This window comes from Nanorana parkeri, unplaced genomic scaffold (genome assembly GCF_000935625.1).
Source record: "Nanorana parkeri isolate BGI_ZX_2015 unplaced genomic scaffold, ASM93562v1 scaffold23, whole genome shotgun sequence".
NCBI lineage: Eukaryota > Metazoa > Chordata > Amphibia > Anura > Dicroglossidae > Nanorana > Nanorana parkeri.
Genome location: NW_017306291.1, coordinates 475,453 through 501,583, shown reverse-complemented (window position 1 = coordinate 501,583; position 26,131 = coordinate 475,453). Strand labels below are relative to the sequence as shown.

At 43.8% G+C, this 26,131-nt stretch overlaps 1 protein-coding gene across 1 annotated transcript in view; it reads left to right on the top strand.

Annotated features, from left to right (window-relative positions):
• Nucleotides 1–26,131, top strand: part of SPAG6 (sperm associated antigen 6) — a 138,906-nt gene that overhangs the window by 1,423 nt on the left and 111,352 nt on the right. Inside the window, exon 2 of the mRNA XM_018564095.1 lies at nt 2,634–2,729. Within this exon, the coding sequence (XP_018419597.1) occupies nt 2,634–2,729 (96 nt within the window). The remainder of the gene's footprint in view (nt 1–2,633; nt 2,730–26,131) is intronic.

Sequence of the window (26,131 nt, the reverse complement as noted above, 5' to 3'; positions counted from 1 at the left end):
TGAATCTCCATAACGGGGACACAGACAGCAATAAAAACCTGACCAGTGTTCTAATCCCTCTTCACTATAGCCAAAGCTAAAAAAAAAAAGTTTTTACTTCAGTTCTATTTTAAAGAATATCTAAAGCCACGTTTTATTTTTATTTTGGATGGAGTAAGGAATTTGTAGACACAACAGGAAGTAAGATGAAATCTCTCCAAAGTAGAGAAAATGCCTTTTAGAACTCTGGGAATTTGTTTTATTAACCATTTGCAGCGGGGGTAGCACTGGCACTTCAAGGGTTAAATGCTCATTTGTGTATTACATCAATTCCGCATTCACCTGTCAGTCATCTGGCTGCTATAGCCAGAGAGAAGAAGCTGATGAAGCAGAGCTTTGCTTCATCAGCTTCTTTTGGGGTCCCCAGGTGTATTTTGTATTTTTATATTTAATTTAATTGTATTTATGTTTGTTTGTTTATGGAGTAATTAAATATATGTGCATGAGAGGGCAGCTAAGCTAAACTAGATGGGACTTAAAGTGACATTAAAGTCAATTTTTTCCCCTCCCCCCCCAATGGTAATGTCAGCACTTACCTTAAATGATGTCTCTTAATCCGATCTTCTTCTTTCCTGTCCTTTTCATCTGTCCCTCCAGCGCTGCTGCGGGTCTCCGTCCAGCGCTGACTCCTCTGTCCTTGCTGGCACTTCCTGTCCCACGGTGTCTGCATGCGAGTACACACGTCCCTAGACTTACCTTGTGTCTCTCCTCGTCTACCGGCCGAAAATGTGAACTCCGCATGCGCCCGCCCCAAGATGCTTTGCGGCCACCCGAGATTTTTCACATTTTCGGATGGGAGCGCGCAGGGGAGACACAGGTAAGTATTGACCTCTTTTAAAGTGTTTTTAAAAAACACGTTTTGCATATATCTACTGCTTACTAGCAGTAGATATATGCAACAAAAACGGAGGCTTTAATGATACTTTAAGTAATGGTTATAAAGAAGTATGAGATTTTTTGTTTTCAGTAGGAGAATAATAAAGTCATTGTATTTATTTACATGTATATATTAAGTGTAAAGGTTTATGTTGGATCGGCTGTCCTGATGGAAGTTTGTTTTGTATCAATTCGTAAAACTGAAATAAAGAATGAAAAAAAGGTTTCTAATGCTGATATGAAGGGACACAAAAAGGCCGAGCTGGGATTCAGCTTTTACTAACACATATTATTCACGGATATTATTCATAAGGAAAATAAAGGAAGAATCAAAATACAAATCATCCCGATCCCTATAACGAATTGTAGAATCCAAACCTGTGAAGTATTTGCAGCCTCGGTGGTCGGTGTTGTTTAATCTCTTGTGCAGGTTTGTACCTCTGTGTGCACCCGCTGAGGAGATTCACTCCTCTATGTGTTCCGGTGACCACAGGACTTAGCGTGAGGGAAAATCTGAAGTATGAGTTGTCACCAGAACAGGAAGAGAGGGGAAATCTTCCTGTAGGGACACTTCCGTCTGTGACCGCAGTCTAAAGGCCCGTTCACACCAGAGCGGTGAACCAAGCATACTTGGGGCCCGGTACTGTGTGCTACATTGCATCGCCATTCATCTGAATGGTACCCCAGATCCAGTGACGTGCGGTACCTTCGGTTCTGGGTGATGCACACAAACTGCGCATGCACCCGCCCCCCCAAGATCCTTTGCGGCTGCCCGAGAATCTTCAGATGTTCGGACGGGAGTGCGCAGCGGAGGCACAGGTAAGTTTCAACCATTTGCAAAAGTTTTTTTTCTTAATGTTTTTGCATATATCTACTGCTTGCTAGCTGTAGATATATGCAAAGAAAGGGAGGCTTTAATAATTCTTAAGGGCCTGTTCACACGACGTCCGTTTTGTGTGCTGACCGGATCCGTACGCTGCTGCACTCAAAATGCATCCCAATGTATCCCATAGGCCCGGTTCACACCTGGGCGTTTTGTAGCGCGTTCGAACGCTCAGCAAAACACTCAAACACCGAAATCCCATTATTTCCTATGGGTATGGTTCACACCTGGGCGTATTACAGGCCGTATGAACGCGCTACAAAACGCGCGTTTCCATTGGGATACAGCCAAGTAGCCCTCGGAAAACGCGCATTTGTCGCGTGTTTTTTTACCGCGAATCGCGGTAAAAACACGCGACACAAAACGCGTGAAAAACGCACATATTCGATACGCCTAGGTGTGAACCCAGCCTATGTGTTTTATGGGCTACAGTTCTCACGTGCGCAGTCCGTTCAGGTTACGACAGAAAAATACTGCATGTCACATTTTGTACGGTCAGGAAACGGTCCGGAAACGCAAACGCGTCAAAAACGCGTCAAAAACGCACTGCACTGCAGCTAACATACTAACAGCCCCACTCCAGCCCAAACATTTTTTTTTCACCTTCCAATGCAGGCTTGGACCTATGAGACAACACAGGCCTTTGATAAATGAGACTCTTCATTGTTTTAAAGTGAACAATCTCTCGAACATCAGCTGAGTCTGCAGGAAAATCTCTGCATGTGCTCTTTGAACAAATGCGTAAGCAAATGAGAGTTCTCACATGCGAGCTGCCTGAGCTCAGGGAAGTCTCAGTATCACATTATGTAACCGCTCTGCCTTTCTTTTCCTTCAGTTTTCGAGCAGTATCAGAGGGCACGGACCCAGTTTGTTCAAACAGTCGCAGAGCTCGCCACAAGACCTCAAAACATTGAGACTCTTCAGAATGCAGGTAATTCTTCTCCCCGGGTAATGCATGGAATGCTTAACTGCTGTTGTATTTCAAGGGATAGTTCACCATTCTATACATTTGTCTGTTTTTTGAGATTGCATTGAAAAAAATTAATACATGTGGGAGTTAAAGGAGAAGTATTGGGAGAGTAATATGTACTCGTTACAATACTTAGAGCCGGAGTGTCACACTGCAGCCATGACACACTGGCTCTATAGATCAGCCTTTCTCAACCAGGGTCCCGTGGCATACCGATCTGCCTCCTGACTTCCTCAGGGGTGCCTCAACATTTTGTGGTAGTGTGAAGGGGGAAATAACAGTAGTGGGACTGTGATGTGAAGGGGCAAATTAAGACTCATGTGATTGCGGCTACTGACGTAAAAGAGGAACTCTGATATGAAAGGAGGGCTACTGATGCAAAGGGTGACTCTGATGTGAAGCGGTGGGGGAAATCTTGATTTGAAGGGGGCACTTCAATGTGAAGGGGGTAACACGCTTTTTTGTACATTTTTGCATGGGGTTCCTGTTAAAGTCTATGACATTTTAGACCGGGGTGCCTCGTGATTTTGCATACTTTTAAAGGATGCCGCGATTAAAAGAAGGTTGAGAAACACTGCTATACATCGAGAGCTGAGTGATCAGATAACTGCTGATTGCTCAGCTCATGGTCTTTTCCGTACAGTGGCAACTGTCAGTCATTGCTCCCTAGAGGGATTCCCCCCTCCCTTCTCCGTTCCTCCAAAGAACACTAGAGGGTCAGACAGGGGAGGGGACGGGATGTCAATCAGGCAGTGGGGGTGGATCCCAACAATATTGTTGGGATCCTTCTCGCCTACAGCACGCCTCTGCGCTGTTAGCATATAGCAGGCAGTAGTCCACTATATGCTGAGTTTGGGTTACGGAGGGACATTAGTAAATCTACTCTTGTAACCCAAAGGAGAACTACAGCCAAAAAAAAGAAATGCTTGTCTGTCTTGAAAAACAAAACATTATATATATAACTTTGATATCATACGTAGTGAGAAAGTTATTGCTGAATCAGTAGGCCTAAAGCAGAAATGTAAAAGCTGCTCTGGTTCATGAGTACACCGATGCTGGAGATGAAGCTGTTAAAGTAAACCTGAGCTCATGAAGGGAAGATTTCCTGTCTTATAGGAAACATCCAGAAATGTTAATATTATGAATAATTGAGTGCAAGGATCTCCCTGCTTTTTCTTTATTCATTCTCTGGACCTGTTCTTCTTCCACCCCTCCTGCTGCTTCTTAAAGCTGAACTCTTTGATAAGGAAATACAGTCTAAATACAAGAGTCATGTATATCCTTACTTGAATCTTGGTGAGCTTTGTGTATTTCTTCTTCTGCAAAAGTCCATTGTGACACTTGGAGCTTCCTGTAATAAGGACCAGTCACTGCTGCTGGCTCTTCTTGTGCAGGGTGACTGGTCTTGTAGAGGTTATGTACAGCACAGTGATGATGTCTTTTACTGGGTTTAAAAAGGCATTTGGTGCACACAAATTTGATGTATGCCCTTTGTGGCTATTAAGCAATATATTTAAATGAGAGTTTTTATGCCCGGAGTTCCGCTTTAATCATTACTGTACCAGTAATCAAGTCACCAGTCATGAGGGAGACAGCTCTGACATGAGGAAGCAATGCCCTCCCTCTGCCAAGATGCTTCCCACAGAGATATGGTGAGGACCAAGGTCTGGTAAGTCAGTAATGGGGAACGGTCAGCTGTGGGGAGACTACAGGTAACACTGACTAGTCCGTTGCCCTCTGCTGCCATGTTCCGGCCGACGTTTCCACTGTTCTGTTCCTCTTTAAAGTGCCGGGATTGAGAGGTTTCTCACAGCCATCAAACCTGGCCTGGAAGTTGAAATCTGATGGATGAGTGAAAGAGAAAGAAAAAACGCACTAGTTCAAAGAAGCAAACCCACCCGCTGAACTTGTGGCATCTTGCTGCTTCTTTATGAGAGAAAATGGAAAAATCCTTTTACCGGCTATACACAGAAATGAAATATTACATAAGGTGGTTTATAGAGCTGAATTGGGTCCAGGGTGGCAGCGAGGACCTGTGCATTTTTTAAATTTAGCTCCACTGCTGTGCATTGTAAATGGGCGGTATAATGCGTTGTTACATTGCATCACAGTGTTTCCTTTTTTTAAACTTTATTGAAATGTCACAAAACAACACTTTATTGAATTCTATGTACAACAGCACCTGGCATTGACACGTATTTCTTTGCATTGCACTACATTAAAATGCAACAGCATACACCACGTTAAAATGCAACAGCATACACCAACGCACACGTATGGTGTGAACAAGGCACATGGAAAACAATTCTTTACTGTCTGCCCTTGCATTGTGCCTGTGCTGGTCAATGCTGGTCCACGCAGCTCAACACACGTCGCGTGAACCAACCCCAAGGCCCCTTTCAGACGGATAGTTCGATCAGGTACGCCTGTCAGTTTTTCAGATAATTCTGATTGGAAGCCCAGTCTATTGTCAGTCAGGTCTAAACGGACGTGTCTGTTGATATTCGATAACCACTGACTCCGTCTAGGTCTAGAAAACAAAACAGAACAGGGTTCTGTTTTGGTGGACCTGATTGTAAGGGCTTGTTTCCACCAGTCCACGCGTCTACCACAATGTCCCGTGCCTGGAACGCAAGTGCTCGCATACATAAAGTCTCCTTGCGTGTATGCACTATATTTTGCGATTGCACTACACTGGAACACAGGACATTTTATTGCCACGTCTTCCTGTGCGGTCGATCGTACTGCGGGCGAGGGGGGCGTGTCTGCAGTGCCATTCACTTGAATGGCACTGCATGCCCTCTCCCGCCCCAGAAAGCAAGAAGACTTTATGTATGCGATTCCTTGCGTACGGGGCATTGCAGTAGACGCGCGGGCTGGTGGAAACAAGCCCTTGGGGATAATCTGACGCAGACACATGTCCGTTTACATCTAACTCCCCATAGACCTAACATGGGTCTGTGCAGCATTGTTCACAGTTCCTCTTCTAATCGGAAATGACAGTGCCCATGTAAAAGATGCCTTAGGGTGAAGGCAGATGGGCATTTGTAAATGCAGTGCTGTTCTTTTTAGAAAAATGCTGTATGTTTCCTTCCAGCTGAGTTGATAGAAATCATGCTCCCCGTGTCACACAGATTTGGGTAGAAGTATATCTGTAAAAAATAAGTCAAGACAACTGGGTAGAAGTGATCTACGTCTTGAAATACTGCACCGTGGGATTCAGGGCACTCTGGTGACATGGGGAGACCCCCCCATTCCTTTCCATGCCAAGCTAATCCAGTTTAGGAGTAAAAAAAACACAATGAAGGGAATTTATCAAAACTGGAGCAGACAAAATCTGGAGCAGCTGTGCATGGCAACCAATCAGCTTCTATCTTTCATTTTCAAATCTTAACTGAACAAACTGAAGAGAGAAACTGATTGGTTGCCATGGGCAATTGCTCCAGATTTTGTCTGCTCCAGTTTTGATAAATTCCCCTCTCTGTACTTCTAATTGCTACATAATAATCTGCCCTTACCTTGTAGTTGGGATCACTTGTTAGCATTTTAGGTTTATTGGTGCTTTAAATTGTTTTGTTGCATTACAACCGGGCTGTGAAAACTATTTGTTCTGTGTAATTACTTTTGTTCCAGCAATCAGCAACATTTGCTTTGTAGTCTGGGCCTCTAGTGGAACAGATGAGTGGCTGTGAAATATTCGGTGTTTTAGTAGCTGCATGTGCTTCTCCGCCACAACTTCATTTACACAAGGTCAGACTGACCTGTTTGTACGGCACACTTCGTCACTAAGCCAGCCTGCAAGTATTGGATGGAAAGGAACTGGAACTAGAACAAGTCCCTTTTCATGTGCACTGAGATTTCCATCCGTGGGTCATGTTGTATTGCCAAGGAAGAAAACAACATAAAAGATCATTATAATCTAATGACACATTTGCAGATTTATGTAGCAATTGGTAATGTATAATTTGCATGGTATAAAATGCAGCTGGAAATAATAGAGTTGCATAAAATAATTCTCTATACCCTAGGGCAGTGATGGCAAACCTTTTTGAACCCGAGTGCCCAAACTGCGACGCAAAATCAATTTATTTATCTCAAAGTGCCAGCGCTGAAAATAAGTTTGGTATTGCAGTTTGGGCGCTTGGGTTTAAGAAATGTTCAACATCACTGCCTAACGGCCTTGTACGGCTCTCACGGGGGACATGAATGTCCCGGATCGCCTCTGTAGTCGGGCCGTCACAATCAGGCAGCGGCGGTGACCTCTAAACAGGCAGATTAGACGGCCGCTTGCGAGGGCCTCCCAGGGTCCGAGCTAGGAGGAAGCAGCCGTCTAACCTACCTGTTTATTGGCTGCCGCTGCCTAATTGTGACTGGCCCAGATCGCATACCAAGGCGATCAGGGTCAGTCGGATCTATTTCAATTGGTGGTCCCTAAACGCAGTGGTGTATTCTGGTTTGGGGCTGCCCTAGGCAAGGCAAAACACGGGCGCCCACACCCCCACTAAATTTACCCCACCCCTTCCTGTTTAATACTTTTTGTGTGACCTGTCAGTCGCTGGATACAGTGCAAACATCTCCTCCCGTCCTCTCAAATCTCCGCCCCCATCTCCCTCTGTCTCCACCCCCTGCCGCTCCGTCCCCCTTCTCCTCCTGCTCGCTCGTCCGCCGATTTCGCCCCGTCGGCTGCCTAATGTTTTGTTGCCTGAACCTGGGCTCGCGGGCCAGCAGAAAGGGCCTTGCGTGCCCTCCCTGGCACGCGTGCCATAGGTTCGCCACCACTGCCCTAGGGCCTTGGTTCTCAACTCATGGGTTGTGTTCAGTGGGTCACCGCATGCCTTCCACTTTTCTAGGTGAGAGGATCCTCAGCCTCCCCCTAGAGCAGCACTGTCAGGTCTTGCACCAAGCAGCCATTAAAAATATGCTGCTCGGTGCCGAGTGTCAGCTTGCGATTGGGTAGGCTAGGGCTATGGCCGTGAGGGAGCTCCATCCATATGTGGATTGCTTACTGCTCCCCTACACGTCCTGTAGATGTGCCTGAGCATCCACTCCAGTTCTCGTAAGGTAGGGAGACTGTGTGAGAATGTGCCTGTGGTTGTGTGTGTCTGTCAGTGTTTTTGAGGGCCCATTCACACTAGTACAGTGCGTTAATCGCACACTCCCACGTGATTAGTGCACTGCACCATGCGATCGCACCTACAGCACATTCTGATGTGGGAGGTGCATTGAATTGACATTCATTTAAATGACACCCCAAACGCATCTCCCACCCACAGTTGTATCGCCTGCAGTACCACAATGCTTTGTGTTCCATTGCAGTGCAACTTGGTTCACGACCTAATGACCAAGGACAAATGTGGGTCCTGGGGTTACACAGATTGAGAACCACTGCCCTAGGGGAAGAAAGTCATTGGAGAATACCGCTGAAGAGATTGACGCCTTTGTTGGGACTTGTGGGTGGGGTGAAGATACATTCACTGCAGGCAAGCCTCTGATATGCCTCCTGCTGACTCATAGAAGCTCCTTATCCCTGCTGATTAAGGAGCTCCAGCTCTGACTCAGCAGGAGAATGTGTTGGACCTCTGCAGAGAGACCACTGCTTCCACACAGACAGCAAGGGTCTTTTTCTACAGCATGCATGGGACAGGATTTTCTACTCAGGCTGTGGCTGCTTTCTAAAAAAAGACTTTAAGATTTTGCTCACCTTAATGGGTTACACAGATTGAGAACCACTGCCCTAGGGGAAGAAAGTCATTGGAGAATACCGCTGAAGAGATTGACGCCTTTGTTGGGACTTGTGGGTGGGGTGAAGATACATTCACTGCAGGCAAGCCTCTGATATGCCTCCTGCTGACTCATAGAAGCTCCTTATCCCTGCTGATTAAGGAGCTCCAGCTCTGACTCAGCAGGAGAATGTGTTGGACCTCTGCAGAGAGACCACTGCTTCCACACAGACAGCAAGGGTCTTTTTCTACAGCATGCATGGGACAGGATTTTCTACTCAGGCTGTGGCTGCTTTCTAAAAAAAAGACTTTAAGATTTTGCTCACCTTTTTGTTTTGATGAACCTGGAATTTATTTAGCTGATTTAAACTGAAATTTAGGCCCCGGTTCCCACTTGTGCAGGGGCGACAACTCGCCTGTGTGGGCGCACATTTGTGTGTGTTGCGTATAGGACAGGCCATTCATTTCAATGGGCTGCCCTACGCACGACAGTCACACCAAAGTCCCTGCAGCTTTGTTTTCAAAATGCAACCATGCAATTGGTGCAATTTCAAGCACATAAAAGTACACGGTGCAGCAAGGTGCGTTGGGGTGCCAAACAAGTGCGTCTAACAAAGTGAAATTTGCACGCTGGGAAAACCTGCATCTTAGTGCACGTTTCCAAAAAGCACAGTGAACGGGAGCTCGGTTGGGCTTCAGCGTGGTCAGGCAGGAGCTTTGGCTAACATTCTGGGATATGGATCTATAAACCTGGCTGTCGGGAGCTCTAAGGTCATAGAATCAGATTTTAATGTCATTCTAATTGTAGACTTTGCGAAGGTGAGCAGATCTCAGGTATTCCAAATGTAATAATCTGTATACTTGTTCTAGGTCAGTGACTCAAAGTATTGACGCCAGGGAATCAATGTGACAGGCATCTAGGATTTGTGGAAGGGAATCAACAATTTCTCTCATACAGGCACTGCATGACTTGAACGGTACTAAGTGATACCGCCCCTCCCTCGTATACTCACCTACTCTTGGGACTCCCACTACTCTGAGAACGTCCTGGTACCTCCAGCATGGTTCCTCCTACAATGCAGACCTGGGAAGCTGAGCAACCAATCCCAAGGCGGAATGCGGGTCTATAGCCATGTGTGACCAAAGCAAAGTGTCCTTCATTTATTGTTACCTACAGGTAAATGGAGAGACAGGTTTAAGCAGCCCCCCCATCTCCCTCCAACACCCCACTTTCCAAGCCCCCTACCCTTCTTTTTTTCCCTAAGTTCTTCAGTCCGGTTGTGTGATGTCACAGGTCCGCTTGCTTCTTTTCCTCTTTCCATGATGGATAGGTCCTAAATGCTGCATAGAACTCTCTGCAGCTTTCTCTTACGAGTCCAGGTTGGTCAGATGACCTAGGAAGTGGGTTGGATGGCTTGGGACAACATTCATCCTGGAAGTAGATCTGTTGCTGGACATCCGGAGCGGTGAATCTGAGGGGAATAGTGCCGGAGAATAGGTGATTAATGTATCAAAAGATGCATTTTTTTAATTTTAGCCTTTGTAAGGTCAATTTGTTTTTACTAGAGCTGGGCTTTAAAAGCAGAATGATGTCATAGTGGGGTCAGCCAGCATTTGCCATAATCTGCAGGTATGCATAGCATGCTTGCAGATGATAATTCACTTACTTCTAAGTATGCTCTCCTCCAGCTATGTGAGGTCTGAGCTCGCCCCATCATAATTTCAGTCTCTAAAATTTAATTTCATTCTAAGCATGTCTCTTGTGAAAGAAAATGTTATCAAAGGAAAAAAAAAAGATTTTTTTCTGACCTTCAGAGTTCTTACTGGGTTTCATGTGCCAAATTTTATGAAACAAATAGGATTAATAACCCAAAGATTGCTTTGGTATTTATAAGTAGTAAAGAGTTTAAAGCCCTGCAAAGTGATTTCAGTTTGATTAGCAGCAAAGTGATTATAGGCCTTTTGTAATGCGTCTTCTACTTGATTACCATTAAAACAGTTAATGCCCCATAAAGTTGATTTATAGCCACCAAATCCAAATGCAAGTCAATCAATGATTTGAAATAGTATCTCAATCCAAGGTCTCAGGCTGACCTGTAGCAAAAGAAAAACATGCATATATAAATATATACACTATATTACCAAAAGTATTGGGACAACCCTCCAAATCGTTGGATTCAGGTGTTCCAATCACCTCCATGGCCACAGTTGTATAAATGTTAGAGGCTGGCAGGGGGCTCTGGGGAAGTGGTGTCCGGCGGCACACATTGCCTGGCCGGGCTCCCTTGGTCACCAGCACTCCACATTGCGGCTCCGATTGTCCCCGGTGCAGGCTCTGACCCCATCAGCTTCGTGAATAGACCCCTAAGTGTGGTACCGTGATATGTTGCCACCTGTGTAATAAGTCCATCCGTGAAATTTCTATGCTACTAAGTATTGCGCTGTCACCTGTTAGTGGTATTATAACAAAGTGGAAGCAACTGGGAACAACAGGAACTCCATGTAAAATGGCAGAGCGGGGTCCGCGAATGCTGAAGCATAGTGCGCAGAAGTCGCCAACTGTCTGCAGAGTCAATAGCAACAGACCTCCAAACTTCGTGTGACCTTCAGATTGGCACAACAACGGTGCGTAGAGAGCTTCATGGAATGTGTTTCCATGGCCGAGCAGCTGCATCCAAGCCTTACATCACCAAGTGCAATGCAAAGCTTCGGATGCAGTGGTGTAAAGCACGCCGCCACTGGACTCTAGAGAAGTGGAGACGTGTTCTCTGGAGTGACGAATCACACTTCTCTGTCTGGCAATCCGATAAATGTGTCTGAGTTTGGCGGTTACAAGAAGAACGGTACTTGCCTGACTGCATTGTGCCGAGTGTAAAGTTTGGTGGAGGGGGGATTATGGTGTGGTGTTGTCTTTCAGTGGTTGGGCTTGGCCCCTTAGTTCCAGTGAAGAAACTCTTAAGGCATCAGCATACCAAGATATTTTGGACAATTTCATGCTCCTAACTTTGTGGGAACAGTTTGGGGATGGCCCCTCCCTGTTCCAACATGACTGCGCACCAGTGCACAAAGCAAGGTCCATAAAGACATGGATGAGAGAGTTTGGGGTGGAGGAACTTGACTGGTCTGCACAGAGTCCTGACCGCGACCCGATAGAACACCTTTGGGATGAATTAGAGCGGAGACTGCGAGTCCGGCCTTCTCGTCCAACATCAGTACCTGACCTCACAAATGCGCTTCTGGAAGAATGGTCAAACATTCCCCATAGACACACTCCTAAACCTTGTGGACGTCTTACCCAGAAGAGCTGAAGCTGTAATAGCTGCAAAGGGCGGGCCAACTCAATATTGAACCCTACGGACTAAGACTGGGATGCCATTAAAGTTCATGTGCGTGTAAGGCAGGCGTCCCAATACTTTTGGTAATATAGTGTAAGTGTGTATGGCCATCCTAAGTCTCGAAAGTGATAATGTTTTAACTCATAACACAGGATGAAGCAGGAGGATTCAGCAACGTGTTTTGGGGGTTAGGATCAGTCCTTCTTCATCATGGATTTATGCCGGGTATACACGGTTATATTTTCTCCCTTCAACATGCTGGCTGAACAAAGAAAATATAACAGCTTCATCCATCACTGCTTAGGAGCGTGGATGGAGGAATCGCCTGCTGTTATGCATTGTATTCTGACAGCGGCTGCTGATTGACAGCTAGCTCCGTTTGGCCGAGAATCCTCTAACCTGCTCCTTCAACCAGCTGATCGAGGGATGCGGGGCGGAAGGGTGCTGACAGGGGCTCCCACTGTGCGAATTTCGTCCGATTCATCAAGAGTAGCCTACTTTACAAGCTGAATATATGTATGTGGATGGTCTCTGTCCTGATTGAGAGATATGTTTGTGGATAACTCAGAGTTTCATTTAAATACTATCTGCTGGCATATAAGTGATGCTTGTGGGCAGAGAATATTTCAAGGTATAAAAAAAACCTATCTCTCAATGAGGACAGAGTCCACTCCCATACATACCTGCAGCTTGTAAACCTTTGATGAAGCTAGATTGTTCCTAACCCACGAATTGTGTTGGTGGTTTTATCCCGTGTCATCTTGTGTTACGACTTTTAAGCTCATCACTTTGGACTCTCTAATTTAGTATTTTGGTGTGTTGTTACATTTACGGCGATAATATTCATTCCATGGGTACTGCGAGGTCCCTGGTACATGACAGCTGCTTTACCAGAGCTATTAAGCTCCATTAACTGGATATAGCTATTTGATATTGGACTGTAATATTCAAGATGTGGCGCCATGTATCCAGGCCCTTTTGAAGTGCTTGGTATAGGGCTGATTCAGTGCCAACAGCACTAGGAATTGGGGATATTTAGATACTAAGTACTGTACTCAGGACAAGTACAAGTACAGATACTTTTCCAGCTCCAAGACTAGACTAGAGAAAAATTCAAAAGTTAGGAGGCGGCTGTCATTTGTAAGGAGCACACGGAGCTCCTGGGATTTGTACATCTCTGTTTTCATGTATGATTTTTTAAAATAAACATATATAAGGGATGCACCGATAACCAATCTTTTAAGTACAAGTACTGATACAGTTTTGTTTATTGTCATGTGACAGTTTTTCTAAAACAGTACAGACTAATGATTTCAGGACAGTGGTGGAGAGCCAGGTCCCAGCTGCAGCCCTGGTAGTTCACGTGAAAATGCCAAGTTTCTGAACACAGTCAGTAGGAGGAACCCCCAAAAATTCTACTAATATATAAACAGTAAAAGGGTAAAGAAAGAGCAGGTCGGCCCAATTAAGGATGAAAACGGGTGATTAGTCACAAACGACAGGAAGAGGGCCGAGGTGTTGAATTCTTTTTTCTCTTCAGTATGCACTCAGGAAAAAGACGGGTTTATTGAAGATAAGAATGTGAGTGGCTCATTGCAAAATATTATATAACTGGATGAGCAGCGCTAAGAGTTCAATTGTCTATATCTCACATAAGTGTCAGTAGTTTAAACCATGAATAATACTTTTTATCACATTATCTAAATATGATGAAAAGAAAAGTGAAAACAAAAATAAATAACCGTAAATTTGTGTCAAAATGTGACAAGCCTAAAGTGTATCGTGTCGAACCACCGATACAATGTGTACTAATGTAGAGATATTAGATCCCCACTCTAAAAATTGTGATGTGAAATAGAAGCTGCTGTATTCTAGGCCACTGGGTCTAAAGATGTTTTAACTGAGTAAACAGCACTAATAATGGAAACAAAATACACGTGTATAAACCCAAAGTGTTTTTGAGCTGTGATAATATCGCTAAACTGAAACAACACATGAAATGTGGAATGCAAATTACCGACAATTATTATAGAAATAAGACTCTATACTTGTGAAAAGACTCTATACTTGTGAAATCACAAGTACAGAGTCTTATTTCTATAATAATTGACGGTAATTTGCATTCCACATTTCACGTGTTGTTTCAGTTTAGCGATATTATCATTGCAAATATACCACAGTGGTTGACGGTAGCCGGGGTTCAACATAGACTTGAAAAACGTAATGCAAATAAAGCATTAGGACCAGATAACCTGCACCCCAAGGTACTTAAAGAACTCAGTCAGGTTATAGCGAGACCATTATTCCTCATCTTCAAGGACTCCATAATGACTGGTAAGGTACCAAGTGACTGGTGGAAAGCTACGGTAGTACCGATATTAAAAAAAGGGTCAAGATGCCAACCTGGGAACTACAGACCAGTCAGTCTAACATCCATAGTATGTAAACTGGTAGAGGGAATGATAAAGGACTACTTAGTAGAGTTTGTTCATGAAAATGGTATAATAAATGATGATCACCATGGATTTAGGAAAGACAGTTCCTGCCAGACCAACCTACTGACATTCTATGAAGAGGTGAGTAGAGATCTGGATAGAGGGAAGCCGGTGGATGTGGTATATCTGGATTTTTCGAAAGCATTTGACACAGTACCAGATAAACACCTAGTACACAAGCTGAGGTCTATGGGCATAGTTGTAATGGTGTGTACATGGATAGAGAACTGGCTACAGGAACGTGTCCAGAGAGTATCGATAAATGGCTCCTTTTCAGATTGGTCAAGTGTCAGGAGTGGCGTGCCCAAGGGTTCTGTGCTAGGCTCCATATTATTCAACCTGTTTATTAATGATATCGGGGAGGGCGTGAATAGCCAAGTTTCCGTGTTTGCTGATGCTACTAAAATTGGGAGGGTAATAGACACGGACTTAGACACTATGGCATTACAGGAGGATCTGAATAAAATAGGGGAGTGGGCAACCATATGGCAGATGATATTTAATGTCGATAAATGTCGATAAATGTATGTAAAGTAATGCACTTTGGAGTTAAAAATAGGCAAGCTGAATACACATTAATGGGAACTCCACTAGGGAAGTCAGAAATGGAAAAGGATCTGGGGGTCATTGTAGACCACAGATTAAATAATAGCTAGCAGAGTACTGTCTTGTATTAAAAAAGGAATATACTGTAGAGACAAATCTATAATTTTGCCACTTTATAGACCACTGGTTCGACCTCATCTGGAGTATGCGGTTCAGTGTTGGTCACCAATACACAGAAAGGATGTCCTGGAGCTGGAAAGAGTCCAGAGAAGGGCAACTAAACTAATTAAGAGGATGAAGGACCAAAGCTATGAGACAAGGTTACAAAACGTAAATATGTTCACGCTGGAGGTGCGGAGATTAAGGGGGGATTTTGATGTACAATATGTTCAATGGTGATAGCAACATCGGCAATAAACTTTTTACGGTAAACTCCATAACAAGGACTACAGACCACCACCTAAAACTGGTGGAGAAAAGATTTAACCACAAGGGGCTTAGGGGCTTCTTCTCAGTTAGAGCGGTTAGGGTCTGGAACTCGCTGCCACAAGTAGTGGTATCAGCTGAGAGTGTTGAATCATTCAAAAAGCATTTGGACAATTTCCTCAGAGACCGTAACATACAGGGGTCGATGTACCGTTAAAAAATAAGATCGCACAGGGACTCGTAGACCGCAGACTAATCCAAAACATACACGCAATAGGTTGAACGTGATGGACCTGTGTCTTTATTCAACCTCAAATACTATGTAACTAGTATTGGCATTGGTATCTGAACTGGTATCTGAACATCCCTACTAGGAATGATCTATACAGCATATGCTTCCAGCGATGTGTCGGAAACTGGGGAGCAGAGACCGGCAGAATATGTTACCCCGTATAATATGAAAATCATCCCCAGTGTGGCTTCCGTGTACAGTGTGGCTCTGTAATTCCTGAGTTCTTTGGATCTATGATATTTGAGATGATACAATTGCTTTTTGTGACCCAAGCTCTTACCCTTTTAATATCTTCTTGTGTATTCTGGCAGCTCTATGTATAAAATAGTAATTTTCTTCCAAACTCAGGGGGAGCTTATTAATGCAGAATAAATCAATTCCAAAACCAACAGTTTGGTTCACAATGAGAAACCTTTTTTTTTTTTTAATGTTTCTTTGGAAATGCATTTTCTTCACCTTATTTACCAGCTGAATGCTCTGTAAATAAGCAATGTGACATGACAGTGAGTCTTGTACTGTAATAACTGCATGTCTCTGGTGGATAGAGCAATACAATGCGAGCTTGATTATCTCCATTCACCTTGGGGAGTAAGGGTCTTCATGTCAGTGTGGGGAGAGCTACAAGGCTGCTTTAATGCAGGAAAACCCAGCAGGGAAGCAGCAGACAGGCAGGACTGGGTGTTTTTAAGTGGCGATAGAGTTTCATACATGATTACTTTACTTGAAAGAAAGGCGTATGTTATATGTCTCTGGACACTAAACAAAAGATGATAAAGCTGAACAAGGATACAGTAGGAGAATTTGCTGCCCTTGTAAAGTAAGCAATAAAGCGCCTAAAGTAAACCTGTCAGATAAATTGATTTGTCCAAACTGTCATTAATGCCAGAGTCTGTACACCTTCTGGTGCCTGCAAGTACCTTTGATAATCACTTCATTTTATTGTTGTCTTCCTGGGGATCTCTTGGGTCCCAGTTACACACTAACAGCGGTTTGTCTTATGCCCAGGTTAAAGCTAAGCTGCACCTTCACCAAGCGTACCCAAATACTAGGTTTGATTTTTCCTTTGACACAGTTTGTGGCCAGTGAAGGCTTGGCTCCAAGATAAGGCTCTATGGATAGTGTGCACATGGATCCAGGGGCTTTTTGGGGTACATAAATAGATCAGAAGAATCTTGCACTTTGGCAGTATTATTTGGACACATTGGTATGACAGGTACTCGGGTACCCATATATTGGACATGGTCATCACTTGATCTTTCCTCTTTTTATGGAGCAGCAATCTTCTTGTTGGGAACAGGTGGCTGCAAAAATGCCCTGACCAACCGATCTTTGGGGGAAATAATGATTGCCTATTTTCCAATGATCGCTGATGGTTTCCCTTGAAATTATGTTTTTTTAATTTTATTTTAAATGAACTTTCATGCAATAAAACAGACAAGTGTGAACAGGCCCCCATTGTAGCAGCTTCAAGAAAACATCTCTTGGTTGGATTTTTTTGCAACTAAACACAAGTCTAACAACTGTTTAAAGGATATTTAAACCCTCCCGTTTTTTTGCATATATCAACTGCTAGCAAGCAGTAGATATATGTAAAAATTAAAAAAAAAAACCCGCTCAAACAGCAGTTTAGACTCACCTGTGTTCAGTGCGCGGTCCCGTGCGAAAATGAGAAATTTCTCCAGCGGCCGCAAAGAAGTGCAACAAAAAAAAATTGCAAAATGAATTTTAAAAATATTAAAAATAGAAAGATTAAAAAAAATACAATTGGGCGGAGCTAACAGTAACAGCTAGCTTAAGCTTCCAACTGTTTTCTAGCAGGTCCCGACCAATGAATCACAACTGGGCAGAGCCAGCCGTGACGTCATGTCCGGCTCTATCCAGTTGTTATTGTTTAATGACAGATCAGCGTCCCCAGGTCATTTGGCGACGCTGATCTGTCATTACAACTAGGCAGAGCCAGCCGTGAGATCCCGGCTGGCACCGCCCAGCTGTAATTTGCGGGGTGAAAGGCCGGCCTTTGGCAGGCCGTTTGCCCTGCTTCGGCTGTCACTTCGGCTCAGTCGAGCCGAAGCACATGCCTTCGGCTCGGCTGAGTAACTCTGCCACCTTCCGCTGCTGTGCGGGCTATTGTGTATGGCCCATACAGCAGCGCTCCGGCGGCCGAAGAGAGCCAAAGGATCAACCATAGCTATGGCTGTATCCTTCGACTCAATAGTGAATAACCGTCTAGGTGTTGGGGTTGGAAAATCGGGGCGAGGTGAGTAAAAAACAATCATTTTTTCTTTACAGGTACATTTCGATCAACTAATAGTTGGTGATTTGTGAAGGGGGAGAGGGCCTGGACAGTGTAAGCGGACATTGCATTTTGCTGCATTTATTATAGCAGTAATAACAATGTACAACGTACATTAAAAAAAAGTACAGCATGGTCTTGGAAATTCGCTTACTTTCTAATGCTGGGTTAAAAATTACATCAGAGCATTACTAATAAGCAGTTGGTCTCTGAGGACATGTGAAGAAAGCCATTCAGCAGATGGATACAGGAGAGGTGGTGGTGGTGGGGTGTGTCAAGTGTAAAAGTTATTTAACTTTCGCTCTGATAGTATAAAACCATTTTAAACAGCCAAAAAGCCAAAACACAACAGTAAATGACATAATGATTGTAAAAATAAATGTAAAAGAGGTTTTAATCAGAGTCATTTGAAGAGTATTTATTTATAAAGTGTCTTGAGATTATCAGATCAAAAAGAATATTTAAAATAACTTACAGATGACTTCCTGTCCAGTGTTTAAACTGAAGAAGATATTGTTTCCTTTCACCCTGCATGGCAGCTGACTTTGAGCAATTAGTTTGAATTAATTTTAAAGAGGAAGTCAACCCTTTTTCGAAAAAAAAAAAAAAAAAGTTGACGGGGGGGATTTTTATGGCAGAGACTCTTTATTGTAGTCCCCGCATGATCCTGTGCTGGGAAGAAGTAACTCCTGTGTACTTCATCCCGACCTGGACAGTCAAGATGGCTGAAGACTCCCTGAGAAGATTGGGTGAAGATGGAAGCGCTGAGTGATGGAGTGATGGTGAGCGTGGCCATCGCTGCATTGCAAGAGATTACTTTGCTGGGTATGTGTGTCATAATGTGCACATATGCTGTGCATACTTCTCTCCTGGGGGCCCAGAAGTTTGAATTTGCTGTGGAGATTTACCTCCACTTTAAAATGCAACCAGAGGAGTCTGTATGACAATGTAAACAAATACCAAATCCAGTGATGCACAAGCCTCACAAAGTAAACCAAAACTTCCTTTACCCTCCTTGACTGAGCCAAATCTTCCTTCATTTGTGTCTCACACGCTCCCCTCCCAGACACTGCAGTCACAGTGGGAGGGTTTTTAGCTACGAAGGCAGTTCTGCCAATCCAGAAAGCAGAGGGTGGGATTGGCTGGGGCAAGGTGCTGATTGATAAGCTACAGACTAATGAATCGATACTGACAATGCTGATAGCCATGCCCTCTGCAATGTCTTCTCATTCCACTGTAGGGAAACAGGCACAGCTTATATGAGAGGGGCAACTATGCTCTGAATTCTGGAGCAGTGAAGCACTGTTGTCACAGCATCACAGGAAGATGCATTAGGTGAACTTGTGGCAGGATCAACAGTTGTTTGTGGAACTTTGAAGGGAGACTAAAGCTGAGTACACATGTACATTTTGGCTGCTTCAGCAAGAATTGGCCAACATTTGCTCCATTGGTGACCCTGTTCCACCTAATGATCGACTTCTGCTGAAGGAATATGTTGGAAAATCTTTGGCCGAAAGGCGCTTACAGCTCTTCAATGTAAACAGCTGGGGATTGCTACACCCACACTGCTTAGCATTGATGGAGGAATCGGTTATATGTTCTTTGTTCGGCCCGTAGGGTGAGCGAAGAAAATATATCCGTGCATATCCTATGGAAGGGAAAACTGTAGGTGCAGATGCATTTATAATAATGCTGCAGAACTTGAGGGGAATTTACCAAAACTGGAGCAGACAGAATCTGGAGCAGCTGTGCATGGCAACCAATCAGCTTCTCTCTTCATTTTCAAATCTTAACTGAACATACTGAAGATAGAAGCTGATTGGTTACCATGCTCAACTGCTCTAGATTCTGTCTGCTCCAGTTTTGATAAATTCCCCTCCTTATGTTTTAGTGGGAGGCTGTAGTTCTACTTTAATGCCACACATCTCAGTTCCTAGACCATTGTATATTCTAGCCATAGTCTCATTTTTCTTCCACATAATACATATAATGTAGCTTTTTTTTTTTTGGTTTTGGGCACTGTGGTTCTTTAAAGTTTAACTAAGTGTTCCATTATAACCCCCTTATTTTCTGGGGTTAATATCCTTGGAAATATATACTTTTAGTCTGAGCAATTTAATTTAGCGGAGATTAAAAGCCAAATTGTATGTATTACTAGATTTCCATGAGTGTGTTTGGTGACCGCAAGCAGACCACAGTTTTGGAATTCATCCTACATGTGGTCGGTTTTTATATTATTGTAACCCAGGCAAAGCCTGTTCCTTCCATTCCTATCTAGTGTAAATATTAGGGTAAAATATGTCAAATGTATACATTGTGTATGGCTTCCTCTCATAAGAGATAAGTGACTGTGGAGCTGTAGCTGTGCAAGTCATGCAGGGATTGTAGGAAGAATGAGGTTGATTTGATGGAGTCTGCGGGAAAGGAAAGTGTCAGTTTCCCATAGCAACCACTTGAAGGGTTATTAAACCCTCTTTTATTTTTTGCATATACCTATTGCTAGCATGCAGTAGATAGATATACAGGTAAAACGCGAATAATTAGAATATCGTGCAAAAGTAATTGCAGTAATTGCTGCAAAAGGGGCCCAAACCAAGTACTGAGTACATATGCATGCTTGTACTTTTCAGAGGTCCGATATTGTTCTATGTACAATCCTTGTTTTATTGATTGCATGTAATAATCTACTTTTCTGAGGTTGTGGATTTGGGGTTCTTGGGGTTTTCATGAGCTGTAAGCCATAATCATCACAATTATGACAAATCACGGCTTGAATTATCTTGCTTTGCATGTAATGAGTCTCTCTCATATATTAGTTTCACCTCTTAAGTTGCATTAGTGAAATAAATAAACTTTGCACGATATTCTAATTATTCGAGTTTCACCTGTATGCAAAATGATTTTAAAAAAAACAAAACTTTTTCAAAGGGTTAATACTTACCTGTGTCTCCACCGCCCCACCCCCCCTCCGAACATCTGAAAATGTATTGGGCGGCCGCAAAGGATCTTGGGGCGGGCGCATGCGCAGTTCAGATGTTCGGGCGGGAGACGAGGAGAGACACAAAGTCAGTCTATGGAGCAGCGTGCACCTGCACAGACTCCCTGGGACATCAGAGGAGACATCTCTGGATCGGAGCCCCGTACCAGCGCTGGAGGGACATCTGAAAACTACACTAAAGAAGAAGATGATCGAATTAAGAGAGCATCATTTAAGGTAAGTCCTTACACTAACATTGGGGGGAGGGAAAACATTTTTTAGCCTTCAAGGTCACTTTAATGTCATCGTTGGCTTGTACTATAAAATGACAGCTAGGTTCTGATGGGTCGGTAAGTGCAAACTAGGCACATTATATTCCTCCAGATTTAACTCGTCATCATTACTGGTTTAGCACTGTGTGTTATTTTTATAATGTCACTATGAATAATAATGGTGTGTATTTTGGCTATTAGTTGTGACACCAACTCAGAGGTCCACTAGGTTAGTGGCAGTGAAATATCATAAAAAAATAAATGAAAATTAAATATATATATACAGTATAATCAATCAATCATAACATTATGACCACATGTCTAATATTGAGTATGGAGGGCAAATCAACACCTCAAACTCCTTGTTGTGTTCCTCAATTCAACCATTTTTGCAGTGTGGCAGGGCACATTATCCTGCTGAAAGAGGCCACTGCCATCGGGGAATACCGTTTCCATGGAGGGGTGTACTTGGTCAGCATGTTCAGGTAGGTGGTACGTGTCAAAGTAACATCCACATGAATAGTAGGACCCAAGTTTTCCCTGCAGAACATTGCCCAAAGCATCACACTGCCTGAGCTACAGTAGCTCTTCTGTTGGATCAGACTACACAGTCCAGCCTTCACTCCCACGGGCATCAATGAGCCTTGGCTGCCCATGACCCTGATGCCGGTTCACATGTTTTTTATTTTCATGGACCACTTTTGGTAGGTCCCGACCACTGCAGACTGGGAACATCCCACAAGAGCTGTTGTTTTGGAGTTGCTCTGACCCAGTCGTCTAGCCATCACAATTTGTCCCTTGTCAAAGTCACTCAAATCCTTTAGGCTTGCCCATTTTTTCTGCTTCCAACACATCAACTTCAGGGACAAAATATTCACTTGCTGCTTAATATATCCCCCCACTTCCAGGTACCATTGTAATATATCCCCCCACTTCCAGGTGCCACCAGGTGCCATTGTAATATATCCCCCCACTTCCAGGTGCCATTGTACTATATCCCCCCACTTCCAGGTGCCACTGTAACCAGATAATCAATGTTATTCATGTCACCTCTCAGTGGTCATAATGTTATGGCTGATCGACGTATTCCCTGCAATACAACATACACACATTTACTGCAATGCCGAGAACGTGGAAACTTTCTGCAGTCTTGCTAAAGATTTTCATGATCATTATTGCTTGTTATTCCCTTCTTGTTATCCCAATGGTTCTTGCTTATTTCAGCGGATGCTCAGATCTCTGTTGCCTCATGGGTAAATCACATTGTTAAAGATATTTATCAACTGTTTTTTTTTTCACAGCAAGGCAGCGGGAAACAGGAACATTTGATGAGAAAGATTTTCTTAAACAGCCTTATGCATGAATTCTCCTTTCTGCACCGCACCAATATAAAAGCTGCCGCTGTCCATTTATGAGGCCCCGTTCACACCAAGGCGGGATCAAAAAAAGCCCATGTACTTTTTGCTTCTTTCTGTGTTTTGCTGCTCAGGTGTGAACAGGGGCTATTGAAAATCATGGCATTTCTTGTGTTGGGCGTTTTACAGCGCTTTTTCTACTGCTCAAAGACTTCTAGGTGTGAACCAGGCCTTGGTGTGCTTGTGTGGTAAAGTGGAAGTAAACCACCAAAAACCCCCAAACTTTTAGCCATAACTCTGCATAGCATATTAGTACATTATTGCAGACCTACCTACTAAAGTGATCCCCTCCAGCACTGCGATATCAGCACCCCCATCCTTCCCCCAGTCTGCCTTTTATTTTCAGAGTCTTCGGCTGCTTGATTGGCTTGGGCAGGATGATGTAACTTTAGCGCATGCACATGGCAGTTACTTTGTCCTGACACAGAATGTGTCGCTCAGTGCTGACTAACAGGAAGAAGTGTCTGTAACAGAAGAGATATACACAGAGGGGAATTTATCAAAACTGGAGCAGACAAAAACTGGAGCAGCTGTGCACGGCAACCAATCAGCTTCTGTCTTTCATTTTCAAATCTTCACTGAACATACTGAAGAGAGAAGCTGATTGGTTGCCATGGGCAACTGCTCCACATTTTGTCTGCTCCAGTTTTGATAAATTCCCCCCATTGCATCTTTGGGGAAAGTGATTACACTTTTTTGGTACTGCATCTTGCCATCACCGGGGTTCATTGCACAGATCCCAGCGCGGTTTAATTGATGGATTTGGAGTGGTGTTTCATGTTACACCCCGAATATGGGGGTAACATAAAACATGGTCAGAAGGGTGAACGTAGGTTTTGGGTAATCACAGGAGCTGCACTGAAATGTTATAGCTTTTTGAAGAAATACATTAGTGAGTGGGAGGGTGTCCTGTTTTTGCCTGAAATGACCTTTTAAGAGAATACAATTGTTTCCTGTTTAATGTGTCACACACGGCTCATAAGTCACATTACATCGCCGTTGCTCTATACTCCGATTAGAACAAGTGAATCATGGCAGACAAAGTAAACACTGCTTGTACTGGTGATATCATGGAGTCTGTTTTCTTTTTTTTTTTGCGTCATCTAAAATGACCTGATTTTAACAATAAAACGGATTTCCATACACTTGGTAGTTTACTACTAATGCGCAGTAGTAACTTTGCAGCCATCGTCCAGTTTGTAGAACTGAGTGCCGGGTTCTGCACATATCTGTATGCTGCTGTGGTGCCGTACAGTCAGAGAGAGCACATTCTTTTCACTGAGGCCTGCAATTGGAGCATTTGGCTGGAGCACAGCTTTGCTTTCCTTGTAAGCTGTTTCAGCCAACTGTGCGTATTGTAACAGTTTACAAGGGAAGTTAATCTGCTGAGCTGTGAGGAGGAGAGAAGCCGCTGGCTCGGACCAGGCAGCTGTCCCTTTCAGCTATGTGGCAGTTGCCGCATCCAGTTTCCTCGCAACATTGAAAACATGCGTTGTAAAGTTGTGTCACTGAGCGTAGTGTTGGAGGAAGAAACCTTCACTGATATATAGGCTGTCAGTGCTAAACTCTTTCTGAAAATACTACTTGCCTGGCCATTTTTGGAAAGAACCTGGACATGGAAAAAACTGCTGATCACAAAAGACAGAGTGAAATCAGAGCTACTTATCTGCATACTTGTTCTGGGTCATTGACCAAGAACTTACTAAAAGCCCAACTCTGGGATAGAAAAAAAACCTTGCACTGCCCCCTTCCCCCCACTGCATTGTAAAGGTTAAATGTTCATTAACTGTAGGCAAACTTCAGCCCTCCAGCTGTTGTGGAACTACAAATCGCATAAGGCATTGCAAGGCTCTGACATCCACAAATATGACTCCCAGAGGCACTCATTTCCGAGTAGGTCGTCATTTTATAGCAGGTGACCTTAAAGGGTTTCTAAACCCTCACGTTTTTTTGCATATATCTACTGATAAAAAGCAAGCATCTACTGCTGCTAGCAAAAAAACCTTTTGAAAAAGGTTTAAACTTACATGTGTCTCCGCCACGCGCTCCCGTCCAAACATCTGAAGAGTCTCGGGCGGCCGCAAAGGATCTTGGGGCGGACGCATGCGCACTTCAGATGTTCGGCCGGGAGACGAGGAGAGACACAAGGTAAGTCTATGGAGCAGCGTGCACCCGCACAGGAGGAGGACAGAGGAGTCAGCGCTGGATCGGAGACCTGCACCAGCGCTGGAGTGACATCTGAAAACTACAGGAAAGAAGAAGATTGCATTAAGAGATATCATTTAAGGTAAGTCCTTACACTAACACTTACATTGGGGGGAGGGAAAACAAATCCTTTAATGTCACTTTAAGGGACTGAATGCATTTTTAAGACTTAGTTTAGTGTCACTTTAAAACCAGACAGGGGTTTAACCCTTCTCTGTTTTATCTAGAAGTAAGTTGAACTGTTGGGCTGGTAGGTTCATGAATTAATTGTATTGCTTAAATGTAGTGAAGTAAAGTCAACAACAGGATGAAGCTGTCCGGCAGGGGCATGCAGATCACAAGACTCGCTGAGCAGAATTTCATATACTGTATCTTGTTATATTGGACAGTTGACTTGTCATAGTGCATACTGCAGTGACCAGTACAGTAATTACATGTTCTGGTTTAGTACTGGAAATGGGTGTTACTCATAGGGATCCCAACCTGAAATAAGTCATTTCAGGGAGGTGCCCTTCATTCCGATGCTGTTTTTTTCTGACTGACGGCAGCTGTGATGTCAGAAAAAAACGAGCAGAGTAAACCTTTCCGGGAGAAAATGTTTCTCTCCCGGGTGTCCGGGAGCCGATATCTAATAGCGGGAGATTCCAGGAACATCCGGGAGATGTCTACTCATCAGTATTCATATATAGCTGTCTACCTGGATACTGCTCTTGTAAAAATGTGAACATAGAAGCAACTGTAACAAACCCAACAACACAGGGTTATTTTATGTGCTGTGCCTGATCAGAGGTAGATTTCAAGGGCTTCTAAAACAAAAGAGAAACTGTTTGACAGCTAGCATCAGTGTATTTACCTTTGCTGCTGCCCTAGGCAAGGCTGGGGGGGGGTGTAGCTTTGCACTAGGCAAGGCAGCATCGCCGCCCTCAGCGAATCTGCCGCTCCAGGCAAACGCCTTGTTTGCCTCGCGGCAGATACGCCCCTGCCCACATCTACACACGATTGCGATATTTGTCGTCTGTGTACCTGTGCTGTGTAGCCTTCTGGTTTATGTCAGCTGCTACAGAAAAAGAAAGAAACAATATGACAGTCGGCAGTATTGTTCTGTGTCAGGCATGTTGGAACTCAAATGAACCAGAGTGCAGAACTGAATAATCCGACTCTGAGTTGCCAAATTAGCTCCACAGAGGGCTGCTTGTACCTGATTACAAAAATAAAATACTGTGGAACTGGGGGGATTAGCATTTGTTAACCTGTTGGAAACTGTCGAACAATACAAAGTGTGTGCAGCTGGCAAATTGTGATCTTGATAAAACTGTAATGCAAATGATATAAGAAAGTGTACTTTAGCCTGAAAGTGGACTGAAATCGGACAACCTTGTCCTTTTAC